Source organism: Atractosteus spatula, chromosome 27 (assembly GCF_055471065.1).
Source record: "Atractosteus spatula isolate fAtrSpa1 chromosome 27, fAtrSpa1.hap1, whole genome shotgun sequence".
Lineage (NCBI taxonomy): Eukaryota > Metazoa > Chordata > Actinopteri > Semionotiformes > Lepisosteidae > Atractosteus > Atractosteus spatula.
In genome coordinates, this window is record NC_142732.1 from 2,961,249 (window position 1) to 2,975,483 (window position 14,235).

At 39.4% G+C, this 14,235-nt stretch overlaps 1 protein-coding gene across 1 annotated transcript in view; it reads left to right on the forward strand.

Moving 5' to 3' along the window:
* The first annotated feature begins 211 nt into the window (after positions 1–211).
* atp2a3 (ATPase sarcoplasmic/endoplasmic reticulum Ca2+ transporting 3) overlaps positions 212–14,235 on the forward strand; it is an 83,918-nt gene continuing 69,894 nt past the window's right edge. The window contains exon 1 of the mRNA XM_088906989.1: positions 212–903. Within this exon, the coding sequence (XP_088763115.1) occupies positions 786–903 (118 nt within the window). The 5' untranslated portion in view covers positions 212–785. The remainder of the gene's footprint in view (positions 904–14,235) is intronic.

Consider the following 14,235-nt stretch of genomic DNA (forward strand, 5'->3'; position numbering starts at 1 on the left):
TAGGGCTGCGTCGACCACAGTGGCGTGTTGGAACAGTAGATGCGGTGCTTTTGCGGAAGTGTTGCACAACGGATATTATACACTATTTGCAAATATGAAAACTACACACCAGCCAATAAGCACAGTTCGAAAAGACTGCTGCTGTGTGTAATAGGTTTGTGTTATTAACTGTCTGCCTGCGCACCTCAAAGCCCAGCTAAAGATCCGCTCTGTTGTTGTCAATCCGGGCAGGTACGGCTCTCCACGAACAGAGCAATTCCAGCTCAAGGAAAAGGCGAGTCTTTTCAAACCCACCGAGGAAAGCAAACCGGCCTCACGGTGTGAGGCGTGTCTTGGTCTGAACCCATTAAAGAGTGAGGGTTGGTAATATATTCGAGTAGGAAGCGCCGCGCAACAGTGTAGGGGGTTCGTACTTATTACTCCTGTCATCTCAGGTAACAGGAGCCAATAGAAATACGCGTCAGCAAACACACTCGCAAAAAGAAGGCAGAAAAAAAGAAAAGAAAGAGGCGGGACTCAACGACCAAACATACCTTCTGATGAAGTAAAGAAGACGAAGGGACTTATCTGTTTGGGGGAACAGCAGTCTTCGCACAGGGGCATTAGGATTCCGGAGTCTGGGTTTTAAAGCTGCTGGCTTGCAGAAGGGCAGGTGGCTCTGTTATCTGGTCCACCTCCGCTTGGCAGCCTAAACGCATCACGGTGGAAAGCTCCTAGATATATATCTTTTAAAGAAAGCTAATCATATACACGTATATTTATTGATACAGGCTACATGTTCGGAGATGGAAAACGCACACACTAAATCCGCATCCGAAGTTCTAGACAACTTCGGGGTGAACGAGAACACCGGACTGACACTTGAACAAGTAAAAAATAATTTGGAGAAATATGGACCAAACGGTGAGTACCACGTCGCGAACGATTCTAACGTTGTGGGGTGTCTGTCTGTCTGTCAGGTATCGGCGTTTCTCCGTGGCAGGCTTGTACTCGTTCTGCAACTTCCACACTGACCACCGACTCGGTTCCGAAACGTTTCTGCAAAACTTTGAAAAAAATTTCGGATCGCCAATTTTCGCCCCTGCGTGTTAACTGCTCTCTGTATATAATGTAACATTATTGCACAACATTTGCCAACTGTGCATGCGAGTTGAACGTTTTTAAAAATGTTTCAGAGCACAGGTTTATTTTTTGACTTAATGTTTCATCCTGCTTGCTTTAAACAGGAATATATACAATGATCTTAAGACGCGTAGTAGTAGGGTTCACAGTCGACTGATATTCCCCATTCTCGTTTGTGTCTGGCCGTTTTATCTGAAATTGAGTAAGTGCAACACTCTCTAGATATGAATTGCCAGGCTAATTCTAACTTGTTTTTCTTGCGTGAAGTAACTGCATTATGTAGCTCAGTTGTGTTGTGTAAACAGTTCATAAATGGAAACAGTGTCGGCTTAATTCTGATGGAGATTCACGAGAGCCTAAAGGTATTGCTTGTTAAATTAGGAATCACTATTTAACTCCTCGTTAGGATCTTGGATTAATTGTCCACCTGACGGTAGGTCGCGTCGTTGAGACGGCGAAGGTGCGAGATGGTATTTCCGGAGCGGTAGCGAAGCACGTCTAAGCGACAGATCATTTTCGAATTGTAATTTAAGAAATTAAAACACAAACCCTGTTATACTCTTGCAGCAGATTGAAAATGCCAGTTATAAAAAAATACATTTTAATCTACCATATTAGCATTGTGTAAAGGTGTGTGTCGGTGTACAGTAGGTACGGTATTGCGCCGAACATGTTAAACTTTGAAGTGTGCAGCGGAATGCGTATTTTTTTGTTGTTGGTCGTAATCGATCTCTAAGCTTCTCGTCTTTGTCAATCAAGTGATGATTCGCAACATCTAAAATAATAAACGAATTCTGTATAGAGTCATGTCCTAAGACATGCGTGTAAAACAGGAAATAACGCTTTGTTTATTATCGTTATATTTTGAGACCCCCGCCCCCTAGAAAAACGGCAGAAGGGAACTATCCTTGCCACGAAATAGCAGCTAGTATGCAATACTGCTGCATCATTACGATTACCCATACATTTGCAGAAACATAGCTTGACAAGTTTCGTCTCAGCGCGGTACTGCATAGTTTCCTAGCTTGCTAAGGCTCGGGTGTCCAACAGTGGCGTAGATGACGGTGATGATGAGAATGATATTTTTTTGAAACACGAAAAGTCGGGTCTCTGACGGCCGGGGTCCTCGTTTTCTGCACTCTTCAGAAAATAAAAAAATGGGGTTAATGAATGAGGTAGTAAATATTAACGTCTGCAGTAGGATAGTGTCTCTGTTTTGTCAGATAAATCACTGGATGTGTTCAACATCTTAACCGTACCGTCCGCTGACGTGTTTGATAGTTCTCTAACAGCCACACCGTGAATCGGTTTCCCAAGGTTGGCTGTTTACAGTACATTATGTTAAGCTTTTTAAGTGCACCTCCCATTCAGCGTGTTTAGTGGAGTATTCTTAAATTAATTATTGTAAGTTGTAAATAATGGAAGTGAAACATTAAAAATCCTTTTTATTATAAAGTGAATTCTGGAACAGGTAACTGGGTATATTTGGAATATTTTATTCATTTTTAAGTCTGTTATATTTATTGTCAGGCTTATTTAAGCCTAGCTATCTAACCACAGGTATGGAACATACCTAAAAAACAAATTAAAGTACCTGTCATTTCTGAAGGAGATATTTTTGTCAGGCATATTTCTTTATAAAGGTCTGTACACATATTTGGCAATGCTGGGGGTTTTAGAAAATTCAAATTAGGCTACCTGTTTGTCCTGGAGAGTAATTGCATCCTGTCTGCAACCCCTTTTAAATAGTCTCCCAGGTGTTCACAGAGCTCAAGACCAGAACAAGGCCATGTGTTTTTTGCCTGAAGGATTAGTAGCATTTGAAGTGCAAAGAGGGTCTGAATTGTGTCCAAAGGCAAGAGTTAAAAACGTGTGCAGTCATGCAGTTCAGGGATTCCAGAGCAGTCCTCTACAAGTCTGTTAATGGATGGATATCTGTTTTTCTTGCCTGACATTTGACATCAAATTTTGTCCTGTATTTCCTTACAGTTTTGTGTAGATTTTTTTTCTATGAAGAATTTGCAGTTCAATACCAATTTTAAATTCTAGGCTTATTGTTTCTCTGCAGTCAGACGAAGCAGTGGAAAGCTCTGCCACTCACCGTGAACATTAGAAATAGTGTGCAAAGTGTAGGATTTCATGTGCAATCTGATTGTGCTCCTGTATACCTGCATTAGATCCTCCATTGACAGAAAGTAGTCAACAGGAAAGATAACATTTAGGAAGTATCTTTTTACATTGACCGTTACAGTGAGCAGGAACTGCAGTGCTAAACTATATTCTGTGCTGTCCAAATGTGGTGTCTCCTTCTAATCCACATTATACAGGACCATTTCTGTTCATTGTCACTGGCTGTCAGGAACTGCATGTTCTGAAGCATTAGAAATACAGTATATGTTTATTGAGGGGAACCAGAAGTTCCACATTTTAATCAGCTACTGAATTAAAACCTACAACTATCATTGCAATGCCATACAGTACAGTTAATGTTCCTGTGCTAGATCTGTGTGGATGCATACTGCACTGTATACATACTGTATTTCATACTGTTTAGAAGGAAAAAACAGGCCTCTCAGAGACATTCTAACCGTATTTGGAGCTGATCAATTATTTCTTCATCTTCCACGTTGGCAAACGAGAACTGCAGGTGGAGCTTTGGTGTCTATTGTCCAGACATGAGCTTCTGAATTGAGAATTACAGGGCTCAATGTTGGGCATCTCAGCCTTGTATCAGAGCTGCCTGCTCAAGAGTTTGCTGTGGGGAATTTTCATTTTGCTAGCGGGAATTATGTACAAGTATTTTCCCTGCATGGCTGACACATTGGTGGAAAACGGGACTTCAAAGCATGTCCTTTGATTCCCTTTGAATGTCTTGGCATAAGCAGATCTCTACCGAGAGTGAAGAAAGTGCAGTCTCCCCTTTTGCATTAAAATGAGAGTCTTTTTAATACAGCTTCCCACTTTCAAAAGATCATTTAAGTCTGACAGTGCAATTTAATGTTTAACCTTAAATGGGGTATTTAAAAAAAAGTTTGATTTTCAAATTTGCATATTTGTAGCGTGATTATAATCTTTTTTTTGAAAGACAAGCTTGTGCTTCACAGTCTGATTACTTAATGGAAACACTTAGACTCTTCTAACAGATAACAGTGCACTTTCCGTTTTAATGGTGACTTCCTGTGACTTGAAAATAAGGCAGATGCACAAGGGAATACCCTTCTTAACCTGGTCAGCTGCTCTGTGAGCAAGCACAAGCCTCACGTCCACGTACAGAACTTTCAATTATTTCATTTCTAAAGTTTTTTGGGAGTTTATATAATTTTTAGTTTTTTTTTTACACTCGAACACAAACTTTTAAATACATAGAAAAATATTTTTACTTCTGATATTAATAATAATAGTCCATTTTTTAGCTTTGTTCAATGTCTCAGCTGTTTCATTAAATGTAGAACATTTGAGTGTTACTGTAGCAGAAGAATATGCCATTTATATTCTTTAAATTAGTGTAGTGTAAAACTAGAGTTCTAGAGTGATCTTGCTGGGGTGTATTTTTAATGCAAAAGTAGCTTTTATTGCATTTGTTCATAATATTACAGTATAAGCTACTATGGGGAATGGTGACAAGTGGGCAGTAAGGATGAATTAACCCACAGTGGGTTCTGTAACTTTCATTTGCACATTTTTTGAGAGAAGCTGGTATTCAGCAGTTTTGAACTTTAAAAATATCAACACCAAATGTGATTGTGAAAATTACATGATGGTGGTGAGTACAAAGACATATTCCTGTTTTTTTCCTGCATGTACAGTACATAAGAACATAAGAAAGTTATAAGCATGGGGAACCTGTTTGCTTCATCTGGCTTGTTCAGTTGGTAGTAGTTAAATCATCAGAAGATCTTACCCAGCCGTTTCTCAAAAGAAGCTTCTCTTAGTTCCTGCAGAACATTCTTTAGTGCATTTGCTATTTCAGCGAGAAACTAGAGTTTGTCACAGTTTACATTGATGTATTCTGGCTTGTGGAAGTCATCCAGGATGTTCCACATACTGAATTGCATGAGTAGCAAATCACCGGCTTCAGAACCATTTTTAAGGTGGATGCCTTGCAGCATTTTTGGATGTATAAAAATATATGTGAAAAGGAGCTTTCCCTTTGCTTTGGCTTCTAGCTCTTTGAAGTGCAGACACCTGTTTTCATTGGCTGTTTTTTCACTTCTGTGTGCATGGTGTAGAGGATTGCCTGGGTTTCAGTTGCTCTGGTAATATGATGCATTCCTCATAAATGATTAGAAAAAGCCTTCCACTGATGAATCTGTTACTGCTTCAGAGGACACAGCATTCAGTGGCCTCCACCCAAGACTGAATGTTTTTTTCCACATAGACAGCTTTCTTCCAGAGCTGCATGGAAGACAGTAGAAACTCGGGGTGACCCCAGAATAAATCATGCGGTAGTTTTCTCTTGCTCACGTATGAGTTCAATAGCTTTCCAGAGGCGGAGATCCATGCTGTGTGCACGATTTCCAGGAATGCATGCGAGTAGTGTAGGTCTGTGCACTGCTGGGGTTGCAATGGATCAAGTAAATAGACAGGCCCTTTAACAGACATCTTCAGAGTAGGTGTCAGGGTATGTGTACGACTTCATAGTGTAGGAGTCAGCCTTGCATGTGTTCAAGTGTGATACCTAGACTCTTATTTCCAGCATGCAATGCAAACATAGGCTAACTGTATTGGTAATGCGCTCAGGGACATACCTGTGTGTATCCAGGTTAGACTGGTGGGTGTGATGCGGCAACTAATGTAATAACAATGAACTGTTTTACATTAGGGGACAGTTAATTCTTCATTTTCTCTAAATTGCACAGTGTGAGTTTGCGACTCTTGTGCCCTGTGAATTAAAGTGCTTCTTCTGTTAATAAAATAACAGTATGACTTCATAAAGCATTAACAAATAAAAGAGTGATGGATCGGTAAAAGAGAACTGACCAGTAGAAATCCAGCCAACCAAAATTAATATTGAGGTTCATGTTTTAGATGATGCAGGGTTAAATGTGTTTCCTTAAAGGCAATGTGGTCTCTTTTGCCTTGATACTTCCTGCCTTGAACTTGCAAACACAGAAAGGGCAATTTGCGCATACAGTAAACACCTCCATTTAACGGACTAATTAGGGGAAAGGGGTTTACGTTATTGCTGAATGTCCCACTATTATATGAGAAAAATATGCATATATACTTATATATGACTTATTTTTTTAACAACACAGCCAATGAAAATTGTTCCAGTTCCTTCTATCTTATATATACAAGCTCTTTATTTCATGTGTTGTAGATGTACTTTTAGTTCTCTAAAGCATACCAAACTCAAACCCCCTCTTAAACAGCTGACCAAGCGGTATCGGGTACCATTGCTAATTCCCAGTTTCAAACCTGTGTAATATTGAGCTTTTTTATTGTTTGTGCATTTTGTGGGGAAATTTCAGCATTTCTGATTTTACAGACATAATTCCCCTTCAGCAGATTTTGTCAGTTAAATCTGAAATCTGTTAAAGGAAAGTCCATTAAACCAAGAGTTTACTGTATTTGTTTTCCATTGAGGCTGCAATTATGATTAAAGTTGTTTTAATTTTCTGTTTTAGAGCTTTATATTAGTTCTTTAGCCTGGTAAAACAATGACAAAGCTAAGGTCTGTGTTACTGAGGTAATAATGCATTGTGTCAGTCAGCAGCAGAATGTTAAATATTAAATGAAATGGCACAATGGTCTCCATTGTTAAGGGGAGTGCCTGTGACAGAGTCAAAGAGTTGGGTGGCTGTATAGCACACGTCTGGAGAGTGGAAAATGAATCGGTGAAATAATTCAATTCACAATGAAAAATGTAACTAGGGTGAGACAACACTGAGATCACTGTTCCACTTCAGCTCGGTTGGAGGCAAATCAGAATCATTCACACTGCTCTTGAATTCCTTAGCTGGGTGTATATTTACATTTTAATCCTAGCACAGTGGCACAGTGGTTAGCATTGCTGCCCCATAGCTCTGGGGCCCTGAATTCTGGACCTGGGGTACAATCTGCGTGGAGTTTGTATGTTCCCCCTTCTTCTTGGTGCTCCGATTTCCTCCCACAGCCCAAAGATATAAGGGGTAGGTTAACTGGCTTCTGGAAAAACAGGCCCTGGTGTCTGTGTGTCTGCCCTGTGCTGGACTAAAGTCCCATCCAGGGTGTATCATGCCCGTTGCTTGTCACTATAGCCTCCGGCTTCCCCACTTCCTGGCTCTGAATTAGGAATGGATGGATGGAGAGTTTTTTTTTTAATCCAAGTCTGTAATTGTGATTTGACTGTTGTTAACATGCTTAACTGTCCACTATGAATCAATCCCAAATCACATCCATTTGGCAGGCTATCCACAGTGTGCATTGATCTGAACACTTCATGCTTTATTGCTTTTATTTTGTGCTTCAGGTTAAAGGAGTGTGGATTCTTCTGCAGTTGTGTGCACAGATGGGTACATAGTGTTTCAAAGAGGAAGTGTGCAAGGCTTTTTTTTCACAGCACCCCTGTAGCTGAAGTGCCATGAAGTACCAAGAAAGAATGTCTGTGCTGTATTACCAGTGCAGTGTAACTGTGCACACTATTGAAAGGGGCCTTCTGAACCCCCTGTTTGTATAAGGCAAAGCAGCAACATTAAAGGTACAGCTGATGTAAGTGTGAGTTTGTCCAGTAAAACACAGAGCCTGCTGGCTCTATAAGAGAGCAGTTTCAGTGCATAAGGGAATGTGCCTTGTTTTTGTAAAAGTTTTGAGAAAGAAATTTAATGTAAAAATGCCTGTCTTTTGCTGTTGTAAAATATTCTGTTCTGCACAGCTTGAAAACGGGACTCAGTTTTTTTCTTGGTGGAATCCAGAGTGTGCTGTGATTACTATGGCTTGCACCTCTGAAATAGAGGTGTGCTGCACCTACTATACTCTTTAAGGGTCCAATCTCACAAGTTACAAGTTTAAATACACTGTTGGACTCTTTGAAAGTGGTCGGAGACCATGTATATTCATTTAAGCAGATTGTTAGTTCTGTTTGGTAAGTAAGTGCCCAGGTGTGAAGGAAAAACAGGAGACGGATGTTGGATTTTTGTGAAATTGACTGGAAAGTCTCTATCCCACAGAATGTAAAACGTTACAGAATAGGAACAGAGAGGGGAAAAAAAAGAGGAAGACCTGAACTCTTCACTCGGAATTCTTTCTGGCTTCCAGTTCATCAGGTCGCAACTATAAGATGCAAAGCAGACGTGGGCACCTTCCTCTGATTAAAATAGAAAAAGTGACATGTTCTGTGTTCTCCAATCTAATCATGTTATTGTATCTTGTGGCAAAGACACTAAGAATACTGAGGAAAGCCATGACACAAATAGTCAAATACATTTTTTAGAGAGAAAAAGGGAAAAAAATGAAGCATACAATATCTAATACAGTAGGTTTTTGCTGAGTTTTAGATGAGTGAAGTTTACACAGCTTTGACTGAGTGAGGTGTGAGGTGTGCAGATTAGGTTGAACACCTCTTCTGTAGTAATACTACAGATCTTTTACTTTCTTTTTAGAATGGTTCACATTTTTAGAAGGGTTTACAAGTGGCAATATTTGTAAAACTGGAAAAGCCTTTGCCATCTATAAATATATACCCCCGTATGTGTTCATAAAGAGAGATTTTGAGAAATACCAAGCCTGTGTTCATTATTTATATATTGATGAGTAATTAGAAATATAAATTTCAAAAATTACCATTTGGAACGAATTCAAATGTATTTCAAATGAGACAAGAGCTAAAATAATGTAAGTTTATTTGTTACTTTAGTATTAAAAGGAATATGAATGCCTTTTTAATGAGCTTGACTCCAGCAAAGCAGTGATCATACCCCGTATGTGGTTATTACTCCCACTGCTGGTTATTCCTTTACCAGCTTGAGGAACAACACGGGTAGAGAACACATTCCAAAGCACTTTACTAAGTTAATATTTCACTTTGCTTACCCTTCTGGATTGTGTTAGATTTGTCATTTGCAGTGTGGGGTAGTGGACAGGGGTCTAGACGTTGGGTCTAGAAAATCCTGGATTGGATGGTGCAAAGTCTACTTCACAAGGTTGCTCCAAGAAATATCCTCAATCTAAAAGGACTCCCAGGTCAAAGTTGTACATGGGAATTTGTCCTCAATTGACTTGCCTGGTAAAACAAAGGCTTACATTTGTTTTGATAAAGTTCTACAGCAGACTTGAAAAGCCTCTCATGCCCCTGGAAAGTACACAGTTGGGGTTTGTATCCTTAAATGGCTGGGTGTTGACTAATCTGCCGGTTCTTGAATGGAAATGAGAAAGAGAATGTGGGAGACAAATATCACCGCATGTCTTCCATCTTCATGTTGCCCTGTTATTCAGGGTCGCCCAGTGCACACTGAAAATGACCACACCCTTTCTCCCATCCTCAGTATCTGTCTGAAATTTTCCCCAGTTAAGTTTTGAATACCAGTCCTGGGTAGTGTGTTTCCATTTCACTCATTTAACATACAGCAAAGTAAAGAAACACTAGAATGCAAACTCCACAGTTTGTGTAGTTATGTGAAGCACAGATGTTGCTTTTCATTGAATGAATGATGCAGTGGCATACCAGATATGCTGATTTCATGATCACGGTGAATGGACAAATCTGGAAATCATTTAAAAAATATTCATTTTTTGTCTGTCATTTGTTGCTTTTGAATATATTTTTAGGATCTTTTATTGGAGGCTCATGGCTCACTGTCTTATTAAGCAAACTATCCCAGCTAATGAAATGTTCTCGAGAGAATGATCTCCTTGATTTTGGTTTCTTGTACTTCATCAGAATTTATGTGCAAAGTATGCACCAATATGGATTTGTCACTTGCTTCTCTGGGGTATTTGTGCTGTGCGTGACCAGCTTGTTGTTTTCCACCTCAGGTTACAGAACAGGACTTTTCTTCTGCAGTCAGACTCCTGGGTTTTTGGTGATTGGTTTGAAAGTGGTTAGTTGGCTACATTTTGACAGTGGTACCCCTTGATGGACTGCTTGGGTCCATTAAACTTAAACAGTTTGTTTCCAGTGTGAAGTGTGTTTGCTGGAGTTGATGACATTCCTGGTTAAAAATCTGCTACAGTTAGCCCTTACATTGTTAATTGTCCTGGAAAGCAATTGTGACCAAGCATTGACAGGCATGAAGACCAATTGACCTCTGATCCAGGAAGGAGTTGGTCTGCCCAGAGCAGGAGTGTTTCAGACAGCTAGGAATGGTAATCTGTTATTCCTGTCTGCGCTGTACTGTGCATATTCTGAGGGAAAGCGCTTGGCTTCAGATTTTACCTCCTTTCCAGCGTATCAACTTGGTAATCTTAATGGAAAACAAAGAGAAATTCTCAATTATACCATGCTGTCATGCCAGGTTAGGCAGTCTTCTAAGCTTCCATCTGACCAAGAATAAATTGAGCACTATGTGAATGCCAGATGCTTTAAGAATATTTTTTATGCATTAGGAATATGATACCAGTAATGTGATTTTGTTGTAAAGGCTGATTATGTGGTAGTCCATGGCTGTTTCAAAAGCCATGAGATTGTAAATCTACAATAAAAACACAATAAATGCCACTGGTTTCCATCCTCACTTGTAATTTTAATTCCTCTCGGTATATGTAGTTTGTCATTAGTCTTTCTGTTTGAGTACATCTCCACCCAGTTAAAACAACAGCAAAAGACAGGCATTTATAACTGGTTTTACAGGTGATTCTCAGTTAACTGCACTGACATTACCCAATGCACTAGTGGCCACAAAACTTGTAAATCAGACATGTTTTGACCATGCGTGTTTTATTTGAAACTTTGGCAAAAAAACCTTAAAAGACAAGTTTTATGAGAGCACTCAGCCATTGATCACATATGGATTGTTTGCATGCTATATTTTATCATTTTAAATTTTAAATTGAACTTAGTGATATATTTTTTGTTAGCATAGACCTGCTTATATAACTGGACGTTTTTCCTGATTTTAGTGGTAATCCCCCCCAAAAAAGAGTGATTTAATTTAGGAAAATTCCTCTGAAATTTGGGACAAATGTATTAGAAAGAGCTCTAGTAATTTGGTGTGGCATATCCACAAATTAATTTATGGGAAAAGTAAAAAAAAAAAAAAAAGGGTTTTGGACTGAGTTCTCACTTCAAGCACTATGTTCTCAGAAGAAAAGAGAAATTTGTTATGCACAAATTACAGAAGGGTAAAGTACAAAACCCTGGTTAAGCATTCGAAACAAGTTGATAGCAGTATATTAAAGCCTGAACAGATCATTAGCACAAAGAACTGTGCAGATCAAATTGAGACTGCTGTTGCTTTTTTGTGTTTCTTATATTTCCGTCTATGCTACTTCTCAATAAACAAATGTGAGGGGGTGTGGTTGTCACTTCTAATACAGTTGTGAAAAATGACTGCATAAAGTGAGCCTGCTCAGATCTACCTACTAACTCATCTACAGTAACTGAAGAGAGTTTGTGGTGATTCGCCACCTGTCTGGTTCTGTTGAAGTTTGTACACGGAAGGTGAGGGCTGGCATGTGTATAATGTTATAAATCATAATGAGAGAAATATGAAAGTCTTTTAAATCAAAATGGCAGTGCGCAAAAGACAAGCCATCACACATCGTCTATAAGAGCACAATGCCATTAATTTCCATGCACTGCCCTCAAGTTATTCTGAAGCAGTCAGATTTATTCAGCACTTCTAATGAGTTCAATAATAATGGTTTTAATAATAAATACTCCCCTTTGCAATGGTTGACAATCAAATCATTTATACTGACTGATTTATGTAACAAAATGGATTATGTGTGCTGTATCCTTTTCTGAGATCTACGTTAACTTCACTTATATAATTCACTTAGATAATCCCAGTGAATTGCAGGATGGAGGTGATCATTTTAAATTGCAGCACCGTCTTTAACGAGTCATTTCCTTTTCAGCCTAATTTTCTCCTAAGCTTCAGGAACTTCCCACTGGTACTTACAGTAGTGCTTGAATGGAGTGAATTGAAGAAAGAGGGCTCCGAGTCCTCCAGTGCCCTGATCTATATTGAACATAATGAGATTTACATTGGTGGATTATTCTATTCTGTTCTGCAGAGAACGGTGTTCTATTTTAAACAGTTGAGCCCCATGGTCTGCTCTGAACAATACAGGACACTTCATGGTGGCCTAACAGAATTTGAAAACAAAGCTGCACTGCACATGCACCGAGTATATAGCATATGAATTCTTCTTCTACCAGATGTTCAGGGCACTACCAGCTGCTGTTAAGTCTTTTTGGTGAGCAGTTTTTTCATTGTATTTAGGTCATGTAAAATTGTAGATAACATCATCCTACCCATAAGTGTGTCTCTGCGGTGTATCTGGAGGCAGAAACTGGGACATAAGCAGTTCAGCCCAGTTGAGCAATTTTTCTGTGTTCTTAATCTGTAACAACCTATCAATAAGGCAGTCACACTAATAGAATTTCATCTGGTGCTTCATAAAGAGAGAGATTCTCTTGTGATGTTCATTTTAAGACAATTCTTTTTTTCCTGATTTGCTGTATATAGAATAGCCTACAGATAAATGCAGCATAGGTTACCATAAGTTATCATTTTTCATTGTTCTCCAAAATCCCAAATCAATCTTAAAGTGGGCATCATTAAGCATCTTAACAGCTATTTGATGCATTTAAAAAAATAGTTAATCCTACATCTCAAGACAGAAAAAGAAGATTCGTGGAGTAAATGTTTGGAACTTGAGTTAGTCAGATTCATTTCTGGATTGAACCCGGGCCTCTTAATCACAGGAGGCTAATCGTTTTCTTCCCCCACAAGTGAAATGAGCAGGGAGGCTTCAGGAGTGGAAGACCTTGGAGAGCTGCCTCTCTGCGGCTTAGCTGCAGTGTCCCAAAGCCAACCTCCTCCCCCTGGGGAAAGAATGTAGAAGGAATGCTACGTGGATAATTAGTCAATTCAAGTGCCCTTGGTGGAGCTTTTCATGGGCAGATGGAAAAACAATTTGTTTGCTATGGAGCAATTAGTTTAGCCCTATGTAGTGCGTGGTGTGTTTTTCCAGAAGTGGGAAGCTGTAAGTCGTTCTCTTTGCCAGATATTGTATTTATGTTGAAAAATAATGGAAAAGGAAAAAGACGATCACCTAAAGCCGATCCACAATGCGAATTTGTTCCTCTCTGAGAAGCATCCCCATGGCATGATGTTGTCAGCACTACGCTTGACTGTATGGGTGGTATTGACTGCACTGTGTGGTACCTGCACCAGATGTAACACTTGGCAATTAGACTAAATAGTTCCTGTTTGGTCTCATCTGACCACCATCTTTTGCAGGATCGCTCAGGTGCTTTGTTGCAAAGTCCACACAAGATATGAGATGGGTTTTCTGCTTTGTGATACAGGCCAGCTTGCTGGAGTGATCGGGATATTGTTGACTGATGCGCAGTTTTTCTCATCTTAGCCGTTTTTGCTCTTTCATGGCTGTTATTGGCCTGACATTGGCATCCATCCCCAGCTTTCTCCCTCCTCCTCCGTTTGGAGGGATGGCCTGGTCTAAACAATGTCTGAGTCATATAATACACCATCCATTTTTTTGGTTGAGTGATTAGACAGATATCTGTATTTTATGTACCCTTCTAATCTTCTTTTCAGAGGTTTAGCGTTTGCTTGAAATTCACTATCTAACCCAGGAGCCTGACAGAAATTGGTGTTTTTATTCTGAAATCAGGAGAACCACTATTATTGGACAGATAGAGGCCACTCACCAACTTAAGTAGGTCTTTATAAAGTATTTTTGTACACCTAAATTAGTTTGCAAATGTTCTGAATACTTATGCACATATTTTCCATATTATATATGAACTTTTTTCTGTTTTTTACTTTAAATATGCAGAGTAGGTTGTGAATGTAACAGATATTAATTGCTACTTCAAAGAGCATCATGACTGCACACTTTAAAGTAACAAACTGCTAAAACTGTGCAAGGATCTGAATGCTTTGGCAAGGGAGTGTTGATGGACCAGCTTGAAAGGGGGTGGGCATCAGGCCATTCAAAGGC